The 20371-nt window shown below is 43.8% G+C and overlaps 1 protein-coding gene and 1 non-coding gene across 4 annotated transcripts in view; both read left to right on the top strand.

The window, feature by feature from the left end:
- Positions 1–20371, top strand: part of Acsm1 (acyl-CoA synthetase medium chain family member 1) — a 42339-nt gene that overhangs the window by 5590 nt on the left and 16378 nt on the right. For all 3 annotated transcript variants that reach the window (XM_004855838.3, XM_004855837.3, XM_013076356.3), the window contains exons 3-6: positions 6640–6850; positions 11539–11746; positions 13580–13720; positions 15738–15897. In XM_004855838.3, the coding sequence (XP_004855895.1) occupies positions 6640–6850; positions 11539–11746; positions 13580–13720; positions 15738–15897 (720 nt within the window). The remainder of the gene's footprint in view (positions 1–6639; positions 6851–11538; positions 11747–13579; positions 13721–15737; positions 15898–20371) is intronic.
- On the top strand, positions 251–356 carry LOC147828670 (U6 spliceosomal RNA). The gene has a single exon (XR_015450512.1). It is a non-coding gene; the product is annotated as a U6 spliceosomal RNA (small nuclear RNA).

Here is a 20371-nt window from a genome sequence, read left to right as displayed (position 1 = left end):
ATGTTGACCTGTTATGCTCATTTTGACTTTGGGAAAGAGTCAGAAGCTGCATGCTGCCAGATCCAGTGAATAAAGTAGATAAGGACACAGTGTTTTTATTTGACAGAAATTTCTGTAAACCATTAATCAACAGCAGATGATCAAAACATAAGAGGAGGGTCAGGGACTTAGATCAGTGGTTCTGGCACCTGCCTCGAAAGCACAAGGTCCCAAGTTTGATCCCTAGTACAAAAGAAAAAAAAAAAAAAGAGTGCTCACTTCGGCAGCACATATACTAAAATTGTAACGATACAGAGAAGATTAGCATGGCCCTGCACAAGGATGACAGGCAAATTCATGAAGCATTCCATATTAAAAAAAAAAAATAAGATGAATGTTTAAGTTTTTAAACTTTATTACAGACACATGGCCGGGCTGGGGATTTAGCTCAGTGGTGCTGCCACCTGCCTTGCAAGTGGAAGGTCCCGACTTCAATCCCTGGTACCAAAAAAAAAAAAAAAAAGACACATTGCCATTAATCCCCTGAAAGTACTCAAAATATTTTTCTTCACTTCAGACACCTAGATCCCATCATCCTTGGTAATGTGTCTTATAGTATAATAACTTTTTTAAAATTTAAACATTCACTGTATTTTTCTATCAGCCTTGTACTTCAGAGTTCATTTCCCAGCCTAGCTACTTCTTCACGTCTCTGGGCATCAGTGCTTTCATCTGTGGAATGGGATAGACTCATTTGTTTTTTAAATTACTGAAATGACATATGCGGTATGCAATCAGTGCTCCATAATTGTGACTGAATGCCAACTTTTAATCCCGAAGTCAGCAAGTTCATGTTAGCCTGAATTTACACCTTCAGTGAAAGGGACAGTGAATCTAACAGGAATTTACTCATCAAATGGCTTAACTGTTGCACCCACCCCGCGAAGGGAACAGACTTTCTGCAGGGCATCTGACACACTGGTCACCGAGCGACTGACCTCACCCAGCACCCTCTCTTTGCATTCAGAGAGGATTCACCTGAGATGGAGTTGGAGACTTGGTACAGTTTTGAAGATTCCCACAAATACACCTTCTATGCTATCTTCCTGCCCACTTTTTCCTTCTTCTGAATTTTCATAATAACCCCAAGAAAAGTGAAGCCGTCCCTTATGGAAGAAATTTTTATGTGTCATGTCAATCACTTAGCATTTAATCTCTGGTTAGGTGGGCACTGTTTCTGTCCCCATTTTCCACTCGAATAAACTGAGGTGAGCGGGGTTAAGGAACCTGCTGAAATCACCTCGATCACAAGTGGAGGAGCGGGATTTGGATCCAGGCTAATTGAGTCAGAGTCTGTTATTTAACTTAGTCCACAATTTGATGAGGCTAAAACATCTGTGCATTAAAAGCACAAAGTGACTTTCTTCATTGCCCAGACTAGAAATCCTGTCAAGAACTTGAGATGTGAGATGGGGTGGAGAAAAAAGAAGCAGAGAAAAGGAGGTGATGGTATTGCCTTTTCCCGGGTTGTCTCCGTAAGTTCTGGTTAGCTAGGTCAAGCACTGGTTCACAGACCTAACTCCGAAGTAAATATTCCCCCACGGGGGTCAGTTTTGTTAGCACTGCCTTTCATTGTCAGTTTCCCGGTATCTCCCAATCTCCCCACTCCTGGCACCCATAACTAATTAGTATTGATTCTGGCAATATTTCTCATCTGTATTTCTGCTTTTCCAATTTCCTTGACCAAGATCAGTTAACAAGCACCACGCTAGCATTCATCCCTGAGCCCATCCACAGCACTGCCCAAACGATTACAGACTGAGGACACCTATTTTGACTGATTTCTTTTACATATTTAACCTGTAAAGTATAAGGCAGAAATCTAACATTTATGTGAAATATAATTTATCTTAGTCTTGGCAAAAAAATGTATTAGAAAACAAATGACAAGAAGTCACTGGAGCCTACAGGCTTGCCGATTTATAACCCCTGGTTGATCTTGGGAATTAAATCCTGTAGTACTGTGCTATGAGCTCCTAGGGTATCTCACTCAACTTCAATTGATTCCTGGAACAGCCTCACATTTATTCACAAGAGGTCATTTCATATCAGCATTTATTCATTCTGTGTCTTATACACTTCATTCATTCAACTAAAACTTCATGAGTACTTGGTATCTGCGAATCACTATTCTAAATCACGGTGATAGAAAAGTAAGCAAGACAGACAACTCACTTCTTGCCATTTGCTGTTTTCTTGATGTTTTGCTGCTTTTTTTTGTTCCTCATTTCTTGTCTTACTGCCTTCTTTTGTGTTCAGTTGATTTTTTGTAGTGTTATATTTTGGTCTCATTTCCTTTTGTGTGTATTTTACACACAAAGACATTTTGTGTTACCATGTAGATTATATCTAACATCCTGTAGCTATAACAACCTACTTTTAAGTGATAATGACTTAACTTCACATGCATATGAAACTCTCTTCCTTCTTACATCTCTGTCCCACCTAATAGCCACTTCATGTTATTGATGTCACGAATTATGTATTTTAGTATTGTGCACCCATTAACCTAAATTTATAATTACTTTTATGCTTCTGCTTTTAAATATTATAAAAGAATAGCAAGCAGAGTTGCCAAATGAAATTATAATAATACTACTTTTCATATTTGTACATATAATTACCTTTATATGAGAACTTTTCATTTTCATATTTGAGTTACTTTTAATCCCTTTAGTTCAACTTGAATACTCCCTGTGATATTTCTTATGGGCCAAGTCTAGGGACAATGAACACCCACAAGTTTTCTTTAATCTGTGAATACCCTAATTTCTCCCTCAGATTTGAAGACAATTTTGAGTACAAATTTTTGGATTGACAGTTTTTGATGTCCTTCTTTTAGCACTTTAAATATATTACCCAGTTACCGAGGGGAGGTGGCGTCTCCCAGGAGAGGCCTTAGGGACTCGGACTGACAGGGATGGGACCTGAGGAAGGACGGGTCAAGTGGGGTCCTGTGACCCGGGTGAAGGAAGAAGGCGGGGCCGTGGGACGCTGGGGCTCAGGGCGCGTCCCTGGGCTGTGATCCTGAGCCAGGAGAGTGCGGATCGGCCCCCCGCGCCCCACCCCTGCCCTGCTGAAAACCCGGCGGGCGGCCAAGGAGCAAGTGTCCCCGGGGGACGACACAGGACCCCAAGGGGGCTTCCCCCTCGTCCCAGAAAGAGATCCCGAAAAACGCGAGAAGACACAAAGGGACGCTGGGCTTCCCCGCAACAGCCACGTGAGTCCAAAGCTGGCGATGCCTGGGTGGCCCGAGGGAGGAGCGGGGGACGCGGGGACTCGGGGGGGGGGGGGCGGCAGCCTCGATGATCTCCTAGTACTGTGGCCCCCAGTTGGGGCGGCTCTGATGGGAGCTGTGAGTCCTACCCGCACCCCTCCAGCTTTGGTTGGGGGGTTGTCACGACTGAGGGGTAGTAACTGCCCTCTAGCGGCCTGATGCGAGGGTCCCGCGAAACACTATGGCCCCCCACGGAAAGGAATCCCCTGGACCAAACTGGCAGTTGGCTGAGACCCGAAGCCCTGTCCTCAAGTGAGGGCCGAGCCTGGCCCCGAGCTGCGAGGACAGTTCTGTGGCCACCAACTGGGCCCCAGCCCCTCTGCCGAGGAGCAGACAACTTGCCGTGGGACCTGCCGCGCTCCGGAGAGGACTGCGGCTTCCCTCTGCCTCTGCTCTCCTCTTGTTCCCAACCACGCGTGCCCAGGATGATAGCTCTAAGGGTCGTTGCCCCTGGTCGTTGCCCCTTAGCTCCCAGAGCTAAGGAGAGCTGAAGGCAGGGTTCAGGCAGAAGGACTGTGTCGGTTCAGCCCATTTTCCAGGGTGCCTCTCCCACAACCAACTGATGATGTTCCCTTCTCACTGGCTCAGTCCTTCCTCTTCCGAGTGCCATCTCCTGCCTGGCCCAAGCGTGTCCGCGGAAGGGCTGCTGTCGTCCAACCCTCTGAAGAACTATGCCGAGGACACCAGCTGAGGACTCCTGGTCGTCTCAGTCCTGGCTTCCTGCAGCTCCCCTGCCAGTCCTTGATTCTTGGCTCCCCACCAACTCTGAACCGGATTTGACATTGGCCCCAGATCCACATAGAGGAAAATGAATGTCATAGTTTCAAATCTTAATAACTTATCTTCCCTTCCAGAAGCCCAATAAATACCCTGCTATCTAAATATTATATATATATATATATATATATATATATATATATATATATATATATATATTGTCCCATTGCCTTCTGATTTGTAAGGTTTCTGATGGGAAATTCTCTGACAATCTTCTTGAGGGTCTCTTATCTACAATGAATTGCTTTTCTTTTGTGCTTTCAAGATTATCTCTGTCTTTGGTTTTCACATTTTGATTATAATGTGCCTTCATCCAAGTCTCTTTGGGATTGGTCTACTTAAAGTTGATGAGCGTCTTGTATTTGTATACCCATATCTTTCCTCAAGTTTGAGAAGTCTGGGGCCATTATTTCTCTCTCTGTTACCTCCTTCTAGGACTCCCAAAGTATGGATATTGATCTGCTTGATAGTGTACCATAAGTCCCTTAAGCTCTGTTCATTTTTCTTCACTTTTTCTTCATTTTGCTCCTCAGATTCAATAATTTCAATTATTTGTCTTCAACTTTACTCATTCTTTCTTCCAGCTGTTTGAATAGAGCGTTGAGTAAATGTTCAATTCTGTAACTTTGGCTCCAGAATTTTATTTAGTTTTTTTCTCGTATAATTTCTATCCCTTTGTCCCTGTTATCATTTTGCTTATATACAGTTCTCCTGGTTTTCTATAGGTCTTTGTGGTTCTCTTTAGTTCCTTGAGCATACTTCAGACCAGTGCTTTAGAATCTTTGTCTAATAAATTAAGCTTTGATTTCTTTAGGGCCAGTTTCTGGAGACTCCTTCTGTTTCCTGCAATAGACTATGTTTCCCAGTTCCTTTGTATACCTTGTGATACCTGGATGGAAGCTGAGCATTTGAAACAGCCACATATCTCCGTTTTGTAGTCTGGGTCCACGCACAGGTAGACCTTCAAAGGGTCAAAGTCACCCCAGGTCTTTTGTAGCATTTGCCTTCCCTAGGCCTGTTTGTGTGCCCCTCCTCCCTGGTCACTGTCCCATTTATGTGCCAGCTTTGAAATGCCTTAATTTCCCTAAAACCCTCATCTTTGCTTTTTCTCAGGGTCTCAGTGTTATACTGTGTCCTCTGCCATAGTCTCTTGGACCTAGGTCCTCACGAGTCGACAGTTCTTACCCACCATGGCGCCTGCTATTGCTCTCAGAGGTCTCCAACCTGATTTGCAAACTCCCCTGCTACCCTCATCTGACCTCCAAGTCAGGCAAGACAGAAACCACTTCTTCAGGCAGCCCCTGGACAAACTAGCACATTGCAAACAAGTCCCACTTTCTCGCTTCCATCCCAAGAGAGGAGTTGGGAATTGGATGGCCTCCCCTTGACTGCCCAAGGAGCAGGGAGGGCCAAGAAAGAGCAAGCAAAAACACTATAAATTTCCTGCATTTTGATTATGACTTTTTCTCGTTGTGGACATTTGTTTAAGTGTTGCAGATCCTTGACTGGTTTCTGAATCTCCTACAAAGCTATTTTGATCACTCTGTTCCTAACAATGTTTCTATGAGGAAACAAGGGCCTGCAGCTTCCTACTGTACTATCTTACTGTCCTAACCTCTACAAGTATCTTGATTTTTTTAAATTCCCAAAATATTTAGCAATTAAGTTAGCCTCTCTTAGAAGAATCAAGATATATTATGGACAGGTGCAAATTCCTTATGATGAAAGTGATCATTATGTATATCTAAAATGTACCAATAACATTAATTTTTTAAAAACAAAAAATAATTTTTAGTTAGCCTCTTTTAGTTTATTTTGTTGTAATAATAATTATTATTGTGTAATATATAATATTTATTATTAATAATATATTATCAAATAATTTATTGTTGATAATATTGTATAATTTATTATTATTATTATTATTATTATGAGCACCTACTTTGTGCCAGACATTGTTACATGTGTTTTACTCAAGAAGTAATTCATTTAAATTCTACAACTTTCTTGGCAATAGTGTTGTCCTCCTTGGGCCGGGGATTTAGCTCAGTGGTGCTGCCGCCTGCCTCAAAAGCACAAGGTCAAGAGTTCAACCCCCAGTACCAAAAAAAAACTAGTGTTGTCCTCATTTCACAGGTGAGAAAACTGAGAAACAGAGAGCAGACTTGCCATCCATGTGGGCCTCATGTAGACACATAGAGAAATAGAATTTTAAGTCTTCAGTAGGAAACCTGAAAGTCACTCGTGGTCTTACGTGACTTGGGTTGGAAGTTGTCTGAGTTCTACCTAAGCTCCCAACTTCCCTTGCCTCTAGAAATGTTAAAAATGGGATCTTAGGGGCCAGGGATTTAGCTCAGTGGTTACGGCGCCTGCCTCACAAGCACAAGGTGGGGAGTTTGATCCCCAGTACCCAAAAAAAAAAAAAAAAAAAAATGGATCTCAGTCCATAGGTTATGGAATGTGACTATGGCAGTGGATTGTCCAAAGAAGAGGCCTTTTCCTCTGAAGCAGGAAATAACACACGGTTCCTTCTGGACCTTCACTAGGAGGGCAAGAGAGGTCCAGAACCGGCCCTGTGGTGGATAAATAACCAAGGAGACGAGGTGAAGTGGAGCTTCAGTGAGATAAAAGACCTAAGCTGCCGCGTGGCCAACATCCTCACCCAGACTTGCAGCCTGCAGCAGGGGGACCATCTGGCCTTGATTCTGCCTCGAGTGCCTGAGTGGTGGCTGGTGGCCTTGGGCTGCATTCGAACAGGTCAGTGACTGGGGGCCTTGCTGAACCTCGGGCTGGCTTGGAGTCCGGCCTGGGACCTTAGGTGCTGTACACGCAGTCCTGTACAGCAGCCCGGAGGCTCCAGCCTCGGCTCCCAACCTGGGACCACAGAGCCAGGTTCCTGGAGGGTAACAGGTCTCTTCCCCTCAGCATCTTTCTTCTTCAAGTCTGCCTCTTTCTCACATTGCCTCACAGATACGCCTGCTCTTTTCCTGTCTCCCTCACACTCTTACATTCATATACCGTCAGGTGCTGTGTCAAACATCCCCCCACACACACACACACGCAGAGAACGCTTTGTCTTGCTCAGTCTTATTGTCACTTTTTATAAAAGATTCAATACCTAACATTTTTCCACATTTGCGGGGACTCTCTGTCTCCCTCTGCCTCTAGTTTTCTCTCTCACTACCATTTAAGAATCAGATATGGAAACATTAGCCACGGCAATTAGACAAGAGAAAGAAATAAAAGGAATAAAGATAGGAAATGAAGAAGTCAAATTGTCATTATTTGCAGATGACATGATACTCTATATAGAAGACCCCGAGAACTCCACCAAAAGTCTTCTAGACTTAATAACCACATTCAGTCAAGTAGCTGGTTACAAGGTCAACACACAAAAATCAATAGCTTTCCTCTACACCAATGACAGACTCACTGAGAGAGAAATAGGGCAAATAATTCCTTTCACAATAGCATCCAAAAAACTGAAATACCTAGGAATCAACCTAACGAAAGAAATCAAAGACCTCTTCTCTGAAAACTATGGCACTCTGAAAAGAGAGATTGAAGATGATATCAGAAAATGGACAGGCATCCCCTGCTCCTGGGTAGCAAGGATTAATATAGTGAAAATGGCCATGCTTCCAAAACTGCTATATAGATTTAATGCAATTCCCAGCAGCATACTTCATAGACCTCGAGAAAACAATCCAAAAATTCATTTGGAGCAAGAAGAGACCCAGAATAGCAAAAGCAATTCTAGGTAACAGAGACATGGCAGCGGGTATCACAATCCCCAATCTGCAACTCTACTACAAAGCTACTGTGATAAAAACAGCATAGTACTGGCAAAGAAACAGACTTGAGGACCAGTGGAACAGATTAGAAGATGCAGAAACAATGTCAGACACACTCAGCCATCTCATCTTCCATAAAGGAGCCAAACACCCTCACTGGAGGAAAGATAGCCTCTTTAATAAATGGTGCTGGAAAAATTGGGCTTCAGCTTGCCAAAGATTAAAACTAGACCTATATCTCTCACCATGCACTAAACTCAAATCAAAATGGATTAAAGATCTAAATATTAAAATAGAAACTCTGAACCAGTTGGAACAGAGGTTAGGTAGAACCCTTGAAGACATTGGTGTAGGAAAAGATTTTATGAACAAAACCTCAGTTGCCCGTGAACTAGCACAAACAATCAACAAATGGGATCTCTTCTTATTAAAAAGCTTCTGCACAGCAAGAGAAACCACCAGCAGTGTGAAGAGACAACCCACAATATGGGAAAAAATCTTCACCTGCTCTTCCTCAGACAAAGGTCTACTATCTCGAATCTATAAAGAACTTAAAAAGATCAGAGCTCCCAAATTTAAAGACCCAATCCAAAAATGGGCATCTGAAATGAACAGACATTTCTCAGACAAAGAAGTAGAAATAGCAAATAAATACATGAAAAAATGTTCAACATCACTGGTCATTCGAGAGATGCAGATGAAAACAATGCTGAGATTCCACTTCACTCCAGCAAGAATGGCTGCTATCATGAAATCAACCAATAACAAATGCTGGTGGGGCTGTGGGGAAAGAGGAACCCTGCTCCACTGCTGGTGGGACTGTAGACTGGTGCAAGCACTGTGGAAATCAGTATGAAGATACCTCAAAGAACTAGGACTGGAAGTCCCATTTGACCCTGCTATTCCACTGCTGGGGATCTTCCCCAAAGAATTAAAAGAATCATACCACAGTGATATATGTGTGCCCATGTTCATAGCAGCACAGTTTGTAATAGCTAAAACTTGGAAACAGCCCAAATGCCCATCAACTGGAGACTGGATAAAGAAAATGTGGTTTTTTTAATAAAATGGAGTACTGCTCAGCCATAAAAAATGAGAAATTAGAGACATTTATAGCTAAGTGGATGCACATTGAGGCGATACTCTTAAGTGAAATAAATAGGACACACGTGTAAATACCGAATAGTTTCCCTGGTGTGAGAAACTGAAAGTGTAAATAAGGACTAAATGTATAATAGGTAATGTGAAATAGGAAGAAAAGGGGCAAAGGGGAAGGAAGTGGGAGGGCTATGGGAAAGGATAGAAGGGAATGGGATGAATATGAGAAAATGGCAAAACAGGAACAAAATCTTTGTAAATAGGGAGGACTGGAGGGGTTGAAGGGAGGGCTGGGCAAGGGTGAAAAATAAGAACCAAGAGAGACTATGTAAAGGTGCAAATTTCCAATGATGAATGTCATTATATTGTATACCTAAAATGTACCAATTCTTAGAATGAATGATCGATAATGTAAAATAGGAAGACAAGGTCCAAAGGGGTAGGGGTAGTGGGAGGGGCAGGGGAAAGGAAAGAAGGGAAAGGAAAAAATGATGAGAAATGGGAAAAATGGAAATAAAGTCTTTGTAAATAGGGAAGGGTGGAGGGGGTGAAGGGAGGGCTAGGAATGGGGGAAAAATAAGAACCAAGATGCATCATGTAAAGGTACAATTCCCAATGAGAAATGTAATTGTGTTGTATACCTACAATGTACCAATAAAAGAATTTAATACAAAAAAAAATAAAAGAATCAGATATGGACATTGTGACAGCTGCAAATACCAGATAAATGCCTAAAACACAAACACATGTCTGCTAAAATTAAGACATGCTCTCCACAATCACTATAATTGTCATACAAGAAGACTAACACTGATAAGACATGGTGACCTGATATACATCCCTAGTAACAGTTCCTCTACTGACCACATAATAGCCTTAAAAGCCAGTTTTTTGCTTTAAATCCAATTGAGAATCATGCTTTGTATTTAATTGGTATGTCTCCTCCGTTCCTTTCAATCATTTTGGAAGAGTGTAAGCCAGTTGTTTTGCACAAATTGTTTAAGTATGAGTCTCCCTGATGGCATTTAGGTTAAAGGCTTCTGGCAGGAACACTAGCAAGGCAGTGTTGTGTACTCCTCACTGTGTGACACTGGCTTGCGTATGGACTGAGCCTGTCCCATCCTCAGGGATAATTGTTCCATCATTTCTGTAAGGTACTAGTCACTTGATTTCTCCTCATGAGTAGTCTGGATGACACTGTATGGCCTGTCCTGTTCACAGCAGCTAGGCACACTATGGTTTGAGTATCTGCTGGCAAATCTTGACTGCACTGACTATTACTATGGTGATTTTATATGGGATTTTTCTATTTATATCATACCCTTGACACTTACTAGTTGAGTTGTTCTGTAGACGTCTCCCTTCCTCTTATAAGTACCCGCCTAGCTTTATCTGTATCGTTTAGAATCAGCATGGAACTCCTGGCTTCTCTTTCAGAATCATCTCTCTCATCCTATCATGCATACTCATACAGTACTCTGTCATGCGCATCTCCTCTCTTTTATTCTCTATCAAATTTAAATAATTGACTACTTCAACAAGGTCATGAGGGAGAACTACCAGCAATGGCAGAGGGAGTGTAGAGGGGGAAAGCCACTTCACATGTAAAGCTAAGAGGTGGCCTGTGGAGACAATGAGCTAGGCTGGGCCCTCCAAGAAAAGCAGGATTCGAGAGGATTGGAAGCCAAAGAGGGACATTCCAAGTATAACTCATGCGAAGGCTAGGTCGGGTGTAGCCCAGATGAAGAACGGCCATTTTGAAATATAGACTAGAGATGAGAGAGATAAAAAGGAAGAGAGGGGGCCAGGAATTCAGCTCAGTGGTGCCACCGCCTGCCTCGCAAGCTCAAGATCCCAAGTTTGATCCCTGGTAGCAAAAATAAAATAAAAACAAATAAAAAGGAAGAGTGGGTGGCAGCTTCAGTGTCAGGACAGGGAGTGTGTTTTCCTGGAGAGAGGGCACCATTAATGGTGCAGAGAAGAATGTGGAAAGGGAGAAGTCCGTGCTTTATGGAACCTGGGTGGCAGAACAGGCCGTTTGGTACAGGGAAGAGACCAAGCAGAGGCAGCTAAAGGCTTGAACTCATTGTGGCTGGTGCAGATTGAAGAGAAGGTAGGAAAGTTCAAGGACAAGGTGATTAAATTTGGAATGAGATGAAGGAGGTTCAAGATGGAGTCCAAGGGCTGACAAAGAGGAAGAGGAGAAGAGAAAGATGGAGGCCTGGGATGCTGCCTTCCCGGGTGTCAGGGACACTCACAACCCTATTCTCAGCTCCACTGTAAACTTGTATAAAGCAGTTTGCGTCTTTTGGCCGGAGGACTTTGAAAAGTTTAGGGTGGGGCTTTCCAGTTTTCGTATGCATAGGAAAATGCAAGTGCTAGTTCCAAGGTTTGGCCCAGGGGGAGAGTTTCCACTTCCCCAGTGCTGCTGGTGTGGCTGTCCGTGGACCATACCTCTACAGCACAGGTGGGAACCTTTCTCTGCGGACAAGGTCAGCCTGAAGCCCATGAGTATGAAAGACGCTGAAACAGCTGTTTCTTTCTCATCCCCAGGGATCATCTTCATCCCAGGGACGACCCAGTTGAAGGCCAAGGACATTCTCTACAGACTACAAGTATCTAAGGCTAAGGCCGTCGTGACCACAGATACTGTTGTCTCGGAGATAGACTCTGTGGTTTCGGAGTGCCCTGCTCTGAAAACCAAGCTCCTGGTCTCTGACCACAGCCTTCATGGGTGGCTGGACCTCCGGTCACTGATTAGGTGAGTTCCTGGTCTGATGACTATGGTTTCTCAATAAGGAACGGTGGGAGACCATTCACACCCAAGTGCTAGGAGATAAGCAGCCAGTGGTAGGAAGCTCCCCACATTAGATGCCAGAAATTTTCTCTTCCAGCTCTGTCACTTATTTGCTGTGTGACCCTGGGCTTGTTCCTTCCCCTCTCTGAATCTCTTTATCTGTAAAATAAATGCTTCTCTCAGTAAAGCATACTCACCCCGTAGAATGTAGGTCAGTGCAAAGCCCCTAGTTTCAATCCTCAGTACCATAAAAAATTTGCACATATAAAGAAATTTATTAAAAGATGAAAATGAATATAAGATGAGGCTTGAGATTTCAAAATAAATTGAATTGCCAGCTGTGGTTGGCCAGCAGCTTCAAGAGCAAGCATTTGCATCTTCTAGGGGCTGAGGGCCTCAGAGACACCCTTCTGGGCAAAGTTAGGAAGAGTTGGAGGAAAGAAAGATTTGATGACCCAAGCATGCAGGCAGATCTCCCGTCACACGCACAAACCATGCGGGCACTGTGGGCTGGGAGTAGCCAGACCTTACAGCAAAGTTACATCTTACGCTACAGCCAGAGAACTAAATGAAAACAGCTTAGCATCCAGAACGCTCTAGGAAAAGCCAACTTCCCAGAGTCAGTATGGTAGCATTTCTCAGCAGAGCCAGTATTTCCTCAAGCCCTGGGATTCTTTGCATTTTCTTTGAACACCACAGAAGGCTTGTGTTTCCAGAGTAGGCCCTGGCACCTCAGCCCAGAGAGGCTCCTGAGAGTCCAAGCAGATTGAGGCAACCTGCCAGCCCGAACACATCGAAAATCGTGACGGCGAATCATTCTTCCACTCTCCCTCTCCCTCACTTTCTCCTTCCCAATCCTCCTACCAAGGTCATGGGGTCCAGTTCAGCGACAGCCGCATTTGCACAGTTATTAGCCAAGATATGGAACCAGCTGAGGTGCCACCAACAGACGAATGGCTAAAGCAAATGTTGTACCAACGCACAGTAGAGTACCATTCATCCATAAAGGAAAACGAAATCATGTCATTTGCAGGAAAATGAGTGTAACTGGAGACCATCACAGTGAGCAGAATAAGCCAGAGTCAGAAAGCCAAATATTGTACATTTTCTCCATATGAAGAATCTTAAAACAAAATAGGAAAACAGTTGACAGGAAAGTAGAAGAGAGGTACTCTGGATGGGGAAACGATCGGGGGTCAATGAAAGGAAGGTAAAAGGTAGTAATGGAGGAGGGGTAGAAATAATCCAAGTATGTGATGTGCCTGTACAAACGCACCCAAATCAAACCCGTTTTTCTATATAACCAATATACATTAATAAGATGATTGTGATATTTTTAAAATTTCCTATAAAGCTAGTTTGTGTAGCCATGTGGTTAAGAGCACAGCCATAGCTCAGATTGGCTGCCCCACCTGCTAGCCATGTGCCTTCAGGCTAGTTACCTACCCCCTCTAAGCCTCAGCTCCCCACCTGCAAAATGGGGCTGGTTTATGCCACACTGTCCTCCTGGGGTCACGCTGAGAATCGACTGTGTTCCTATTTGTTAAGCACTTAAGGCGTTGCCTGGAACCTACAAATGCTGTTTAAGTGGTTGCTATGTTTTTCCCACTTGTCCAATAGAGACATGCCGGTCCACTTGGCCAGCGGAACCGTACGGTCACTTTGCTACCCCACCCTGGGAAAGCCACAGTCTGGCACCCCCATTTCCTGACTCCATGCTCCAGGTTGCTTCCTTTGCTTCCTCCAAGGGAAGAGAATGCATGACTTATTCTTTATTGGTCTTGAATCTCTTTGCAGATCAGCATCCCCAGAGCACACCTGTATTAAGTCGAAGACGAAGGATCCCATGATCATCTTCTTCACTAGTGGGACCACAGGTCTCCCCAAGATGGCAAAACACAGCCACGGACTTGCTTTGCGTTCCTACCTCCCTACATGGTAGGAAGACACTAGATCTTGGGTCTGGTGCAAGGGTTGTGTATGTGTGGGGGGGATGGCAGAAGGGCCAGAGCTGTAAATAGAAGTACTTCCACCCGGTCTCTCCCTTCTGCTCTCTGATTCAGACTGTGAGAGTCTGAGAGGTGAAGGTGGGGAAGGGAATCTTGAGAGAGGAGGAGACCTGAGAGTAACAAAGGAGTCCCCTTTGGGTCCTACCTGGACACCTCCACAGGAGGTGTAGAGGAAACATGGATAAACACAGCAGGTCACACAGTTTGATGGGGAAAGACAGAATGTTCTGTGGGCAAATCAGACTTAGAGTTTCCCAATCACAAAGTGTTAGGGAGGAAAATAACTGGACCAGAGCTATCCCAAGTCACTGCCCGCCCTTGAACCAAGAGCAAAGAGACTGAAGCTCTAGTCCCAGGTTAATCATTTAATCTATTTTAAACCTCTCTTCCCCCATACCTCCTTTTCTCCAACTAGTAATGTTCAGACTAGACCAAATTCTATTTTCTAACTTGTTAACTAGAGCAGGAAGCAGAGACAGCTTCTCGTGGGCAGGGGGTATTAGTGCTGATGAAAACATTGAGTAGAAAGACCCTTGAAGGCAAGAAAAGAAAGAGCTGTCCGTGCACTTGGAATAATATGCACAAAGGGACTAAGACAGAGAATACTATCCCTAGAACTACAAAGATGCGAGACTAAGGCTCAGGGTGTAGGGAGAAAGACCAATGGGAAAAGTTGGAAAATTGAGTGGGGCCCAGATTGTGCAGTTTGGGGGTCTTGATGCAGAGTTTGGACCTTATTAGGAAGCCAGTGGGAAGGTATTGAAAGGTTTTAGTGATGAAGAGCTATGATCAGTTTCCTTTTTTTTTTTTTTTTTTTTTTTGCAAAAGTCACTGTGGCTACAAAATGGAGAAGGGAATTTGGAAAGACCAGGTGGATCCTTTAGAACAGTCCAGGTCCAGGATGGTGGTGGCCAGGACCTGCTGGCTACATGTGGAAAATAAAGGTGTGGTCAAGACTGACCCCAGTTTGGAGCCTGGATAGTGATGATGTTCACTGATATACAGGGAGTACTGAGGAAGAGTCAGTTTGAAAGAGGCAAGAGCTATTAGGTTTTCTGGGTTGGGGGTGCCCAAGACACACCTCAAAAGAGATGTTCAGTGGCCAGGTGGGGCTGAAGCTCAAAACAGAGTGCCTCACTAGTGATTTCCTGTAGGTGTGCCAGGGTCCTAAGAGAAACAAGAGGAGGAATCTTGGGGCCCCTCCCTGCCAACAGAAGAGCTTCTCAAAGTCATGGCTGGCTAAGTTGAGTACTGCGTGTTTCTAAAGGACCTGGACTCACAGAGGTCCTTCAGAAGCAGCAGGATAAGGCAGAGAAGGAAGGGACCTTCCCCACTCTACTTTCCAGTTGTTACCCTTTGATAAATTGTTTCCAGTCTCTTGCCAAGATGGGGTGTTAATTGGGTCTCTTCCTATCTAACTGTATATATATACACCCTTCCATTGCAAATGACAGAAATCCCAAGTCAAGCCCTTTTAGGCCAAAGGTGAAATAAAAGAACTTACTGTCTCATGAACCAGAGCAGAGCAAGGTTGGACTTCAGACATAGCTGGATAGACTCCAGATTAGGTTTTCATCTCTCCATCTCTCAGCTCTATTCCTGCTCTCTTGATGCTGTTTTCAGAGAACCTTGTCCCTTATTATCCAAAACTGTCACCTGGCATCCTCAGGACTGTATCAGTAACTGGTTCAGATCCAGGGGAAGAGCAGCAGGTGTTGCCCCAGCATTCCTAACAAAGGCCTTATGGATCAGCAGCACCAAGCTCTTTCTGTTGCGTGTGATGGGGAGCTATGGTTTGGTGGTAGACCTTTGGGAATGGCATGGGACCCAGTCACCCAAATCACATGGACTGAGCAAGGCGACTCCCTTGCTGAAAACTAGATTCCCAGCCCCTGCCCTCATCCTCCCACGACAGCACAACTGAGGCCATTGCATTTTGGAGTTAGCAGGAAATTAATGCGGCTGAAGAAGTCAGATGTGTTCTGGTGCGTGTCAGACCCAGGCTGGATTCTGGCCGCCGTGGGTGGCCTGTTTGAGCCATGGACAGCAGGCTGTACACTCTTCATCCACCACCTGCCCCAGTTTGACCCCAAGGTCATTATAAAGGTAAGAAGACCAACTTTCCCATATCCTAAAACTCCCAGAAGAAATGTACGTTTCCAAGCCAAAAGCTCAGGCCTGCTGAGGAATGTTTTATTCAGCAGAGAAGCCCATGTGCATAGGATAACGTTGGCTCTGGGCTCCTCACAGTGTGTAACACAGATCAGAGTCACTGTGTGGACTCATGTCGCAATGTAACCTGGGAGAAAATGCTTCTTTCTGGGCCTTTACTCAGACCTACAGATCAAACTTTGTGGCTTTGAGGCCCAGAATATGCATTCTGAGAAATCAACCACAGCAAGCCCAAGTTTTTTGGGTAGTGGCTTTTTCTCAGGCCAGGTAGCTGGAGTACATGTGTATGTGTTTATGTGTGTGTGCGTGTGTGTGTGCATTTGTGAGTGCATGTTCATATTGGTTACTCATTATTATAAAGGATGCTCTTGGAATATGATAAATTCAACATCTTATCTCACTTTTGAAATTGATTGGTGGCAGGACACTTAACAGAGCCTCAATTTCCTTATCTGTAAAATGGGATTGTTTTTTACTTTTAAAAATATTTATTTTTTCATTGATTAATTCATTTTTTACTTAAATTCTTTTATTGGTATGTTTTAGGTATACAATATGTTTACATTTATCACTGGGTGCTTGTACCTGTACATGATGTATCTTATTTTTTTCCCCATTCCCTGTGCTCCCTTTACCCCCCCCTTCCCTATTTACAAAGACTTTATTTCCATTTTCTGCCTTTTCTCATCATTTTTCCTTTCCCTTCTTTCCTTTCCCCTTCCCCTCCCACTTCCCCTACCCTTTTGGGCCTTTTCTTCCTATTTCAAATTATCAATTAAAATGGGATTTTTAATAGCTACAAGTAATGAAATCATAATGAGGTGATGATACAGGAGACGTGTGTCAAAGGCTTAGCCTTAAGGCTGGCACATAGATGACATCCTGTAAGGGACAACCACTGGTGTCCTTTTATTAGGAGCCTGTCGTGGTGACAGTGACATCACCTGCACCGACTCCCTCCCTTGCAGTTCTCTCAGATGGAAAATTCTCTTTGCATCTCCACCACACCTTTCTTCCTTCTCAGGGTCAGACCTGCCCCTCCACTTTTCCAAGCCCACCCCTCCCCACAACCACCGAGCACCCTGTTCTTTCCTCTGCCCTTGGAATAGCAGCCTCTGTCTACTAATCTTTCATCTGTTAAACATTTTCTCCTGTATTTTCGATGTATTGCTTTTCATTAGCTCTGCTCCCTCCATCCACAAACACGTTCAGTGGCCCCCTCCTAAAAATGCCTTTCTTTGATCTTGCCATGCATTGGATCAAGCCCACTACCAGCACCATCACAGAACATTCTCGGCTTGCTGCAGTCACCTCTGAGCCATCCAGCTTACTCCTGAACACCACAGTCCCCCACCACGCTGGCCTGGCTTTCCTCTCTCTTCTAAGCTGTCTTCACTTTCCCTTCTTCTGCAAGCACATCAATGCAGAAGGCTCCCTAAACTATGCCTGGGAGTCTAGTCTTTGCTTGCCTGGCTCACTCTCCCAATGTGTCCCTGATAGTCAAGGCTCTGTGATCAGCCTTTCAGCACCTCTGACTGTACTTCCTATGTCCCACTTCCTGCCCTCACACCAACCTACTTCGCCAGTGTTCCCTACTGCACCAGGTCCTGCATGGAGACATACAGTTGCACGCGCCTCCCTGCTTCCTTCCACCAGGCTAATTCTTCCTCTGCTGGCAGGGCTGTCACCACAAAGTCTTTGTATATTATAAGCTTGAGTAATTTAAAGAGTATTAGTTTTGAAAAATGAACCCTCCAAAAAGAACCACCGTGATTTGAGAGTTTATTTTGCTTTATTTCCACTTACTACTTTTGTGGATTTTATATCATCTTTTAAATTTTTTTAAACTTGTTTTAGATTCTACACATGAAAGAAAATGTGTTAGTTGACTTTTTGGGTCTGGTTTATTTCACTTGGCATGATGATCTCCAGTTCCATCCATCTTTCTGCAAATGACAAAATTTCAATCTTTTTATGGCTGAATGATATTTTATTGTGTACTAAAGCACTCTTGCTTTATCCATTCATCTGTTAATGGGTACCTACTGTGTCCGTAACTTAGCTATGGTGTACTGTGCCACAATAAACATGGGTATGCAGGTATCTGTATAGTATGCTGACTTTAATTCTTTCAGGAATATACCAAGGAGTAGTATAGCAAGCTCAGTTAATAGTTCTGTTTTTTAGGTTTTTGAGGAACCTCCATACCGATTTCTATAGCGGTTGTAGTAGTTTACATTCACACTAGTAGTGCAGAAGTATTCCTTCTCCCTCCACAACCTCTCCATCAGTTAATGTTTTTTGTATTCTTGACGTGATAGCCATTCTGACTGGGATGAGATGGAATCTCAATGTAGTTTGACTTGCGTTTCCCCAATGGCTAAGAATGCTGAACAATTTTTCTATACTTGGCCACCTGTACTTCTTTTGAGAAATGTTTGCTCAGTTCATTTTCCCATTTATTGATTGAGTTATTTGGGGGAGTTGGTGTTAAATATTTTGACATATATTCTGGACATTAATCTTCTGCCAGAAAAATCTGTAGCAAAGGACTTTCTCCCATTCTGTAGACTTCCACCTCATTCTGTTGTTTGCTTCTGCTGTGCAGAAGTTGTTAATTTGATGTCATCCCATTTGTTGATTCTTGCTATTATTTCCTCTGCTATTAGAGTCCTATTTGGGAAGTCCTTTCCTATGCCTATGACTCCAAGTGCTTCCCTTATGGTTTTGTCTCGCACTTCCAAAGTTGAAGGCCTTATACCTAAGTCTTTGATCCATTTTGAATTGATTTTTGTACGGAGTGAGGGAGAGGGATCTTGTTTCAGTATTCTACCTATGGATAGCCAGTTTTGCCAGCACCACTTGTTAAAGAGGCTATCTCTTCTCCACCATATGTTTTTTGCCTCCAAACTGTAGTTGTGTGTTTCTGTATCTTCTTTCCTATACCATTGGTCTACATGTCTATTTTTGTGCCCGTACCATATGTTTTTGTTACTAGGGCTTTGCAGTATATTTTGATATTGGGTATTTTTGAAGTATTTATTGTTTTGGTTCCTACTTTTGAAGATGGGAGATATTGGCTATAATGAGAAATTGACTGTTAAGAGTCATGAAACAAAACATTCTTTCCACTTCTCTACCCATCCACTCCACTCAGATCTTGTTGCCAAATCTGTTGCAAAAAAACTCCTGTTCCCTGCTCCATGCCTTGACTAATAGCATCAAAGCACCAAGATGGGTCCTAAATTATAACTTGGATGATAATAACCAGAGCCCATGTTTGGTGAGCACCTACTAACCCCCACGCCATGAGAAATGCACCAACACCAACAATCCCCAACCCTTATCCACCGATCAGTGTTCCCTTGGATATCAGCAACACAAACCTGCTTCAAAGTAGGTTAATAAAAAGGTAATACAGATGGTCCTCTCCTTATGATGAAATGACACTCTGAAAACCATTACAAATTGAAAATATCATAAGTTTAAAATGCATTTAGTCCATTTAATATCAAACATCCTGTCTTAAAACACAGTCCACTGGCCCAGTGGAAAATATCCAAATTTGGAAGTTCTCCAAAGAAAGAAAGAAAGAAAGAAAGAAAGAAAGAAAGAAAGAAAGAAAGAAAACAGAGCTTGCCAAGGGTCAGGAACAACATTCAGAAAGACGTTGGGGATCAAGACAGATTCTGAGTCTCCTCTACTTTTCTTCATGTTCCTGCTCCCTTCTATTTGTAAACCTGCTTTTGGGTCCTCACCCGCATAGAGCTGAGCAGAGCAACCCCCTCATTCCCGAATTAACATTGGCCCTTTCCAGTGACCAGGGCAGAGGGACAGGACACTGAATGACCCAGCCTAAAGCAGCTGTCGGTCACCAAGCCACCGATCCACTCTCATATGCCTGCAGCTGAGTAACAGACATGCTCATGCATGTGGACAAGACAGGACATGGAAAGGCTCCCTGTGGGTGGGAACAGTGGACAGGACAGAGGGTCCAACTGAAATTTATAAAAAGAGCACGAATGTGAGATGATGCGAAGATGGAAGCCAGAGATCCAAAGCTCATTGGGCCCAAAGAAGAGGCTCTGAGAGTGGAGCCAGCTCGCCCCCCGCGTGCCCGTTGTACTGCCCCTCATCACGGTCCTGCGTGGGAATATTCTCATTCACAGATAGGAAACCAAATCACAGAGATTCAAAGTCAGGTCAGGTAGAGCCCGAACCCACCTTGTCTTCTCTTTCCAGTTTCTTGCTCTCTGAGCCTGTCTCCACCCTGTCTGCAACTCTGCAGCTTTTTGTCTCTGAGGAGTGAAGATGAAGACCCTACATAATCTGCCTCAACTAACCTCAGTCTCCCTAACCTGAGCCCTCGCTCCTCTCCTCTGTGTCCAAGTGACGTACTCTCGATGGC

This window comes from Heterocephalus glaber, unplaced genomic scaffold (genome assembly GCF_053883595.1).
Source record: "Heterocephalus glaber isolate CG9 unplaced genomic scaffold, H.glaber_assembly_v1.0 deba00000943, whole genome shotgun sequence".
NCBI classification, from domain to species: domain Eukaryota; kingdom Metazoa; phylum Chordata; class Mammalia; order Rodentia; family Bathyergidae; genus Heterocephalus; species Heterocephalus glaber.
Note: the sequence above shows the minus strand (reverse complement) of the source record. Positions and strands in the feature narration are given on the sequence as shown.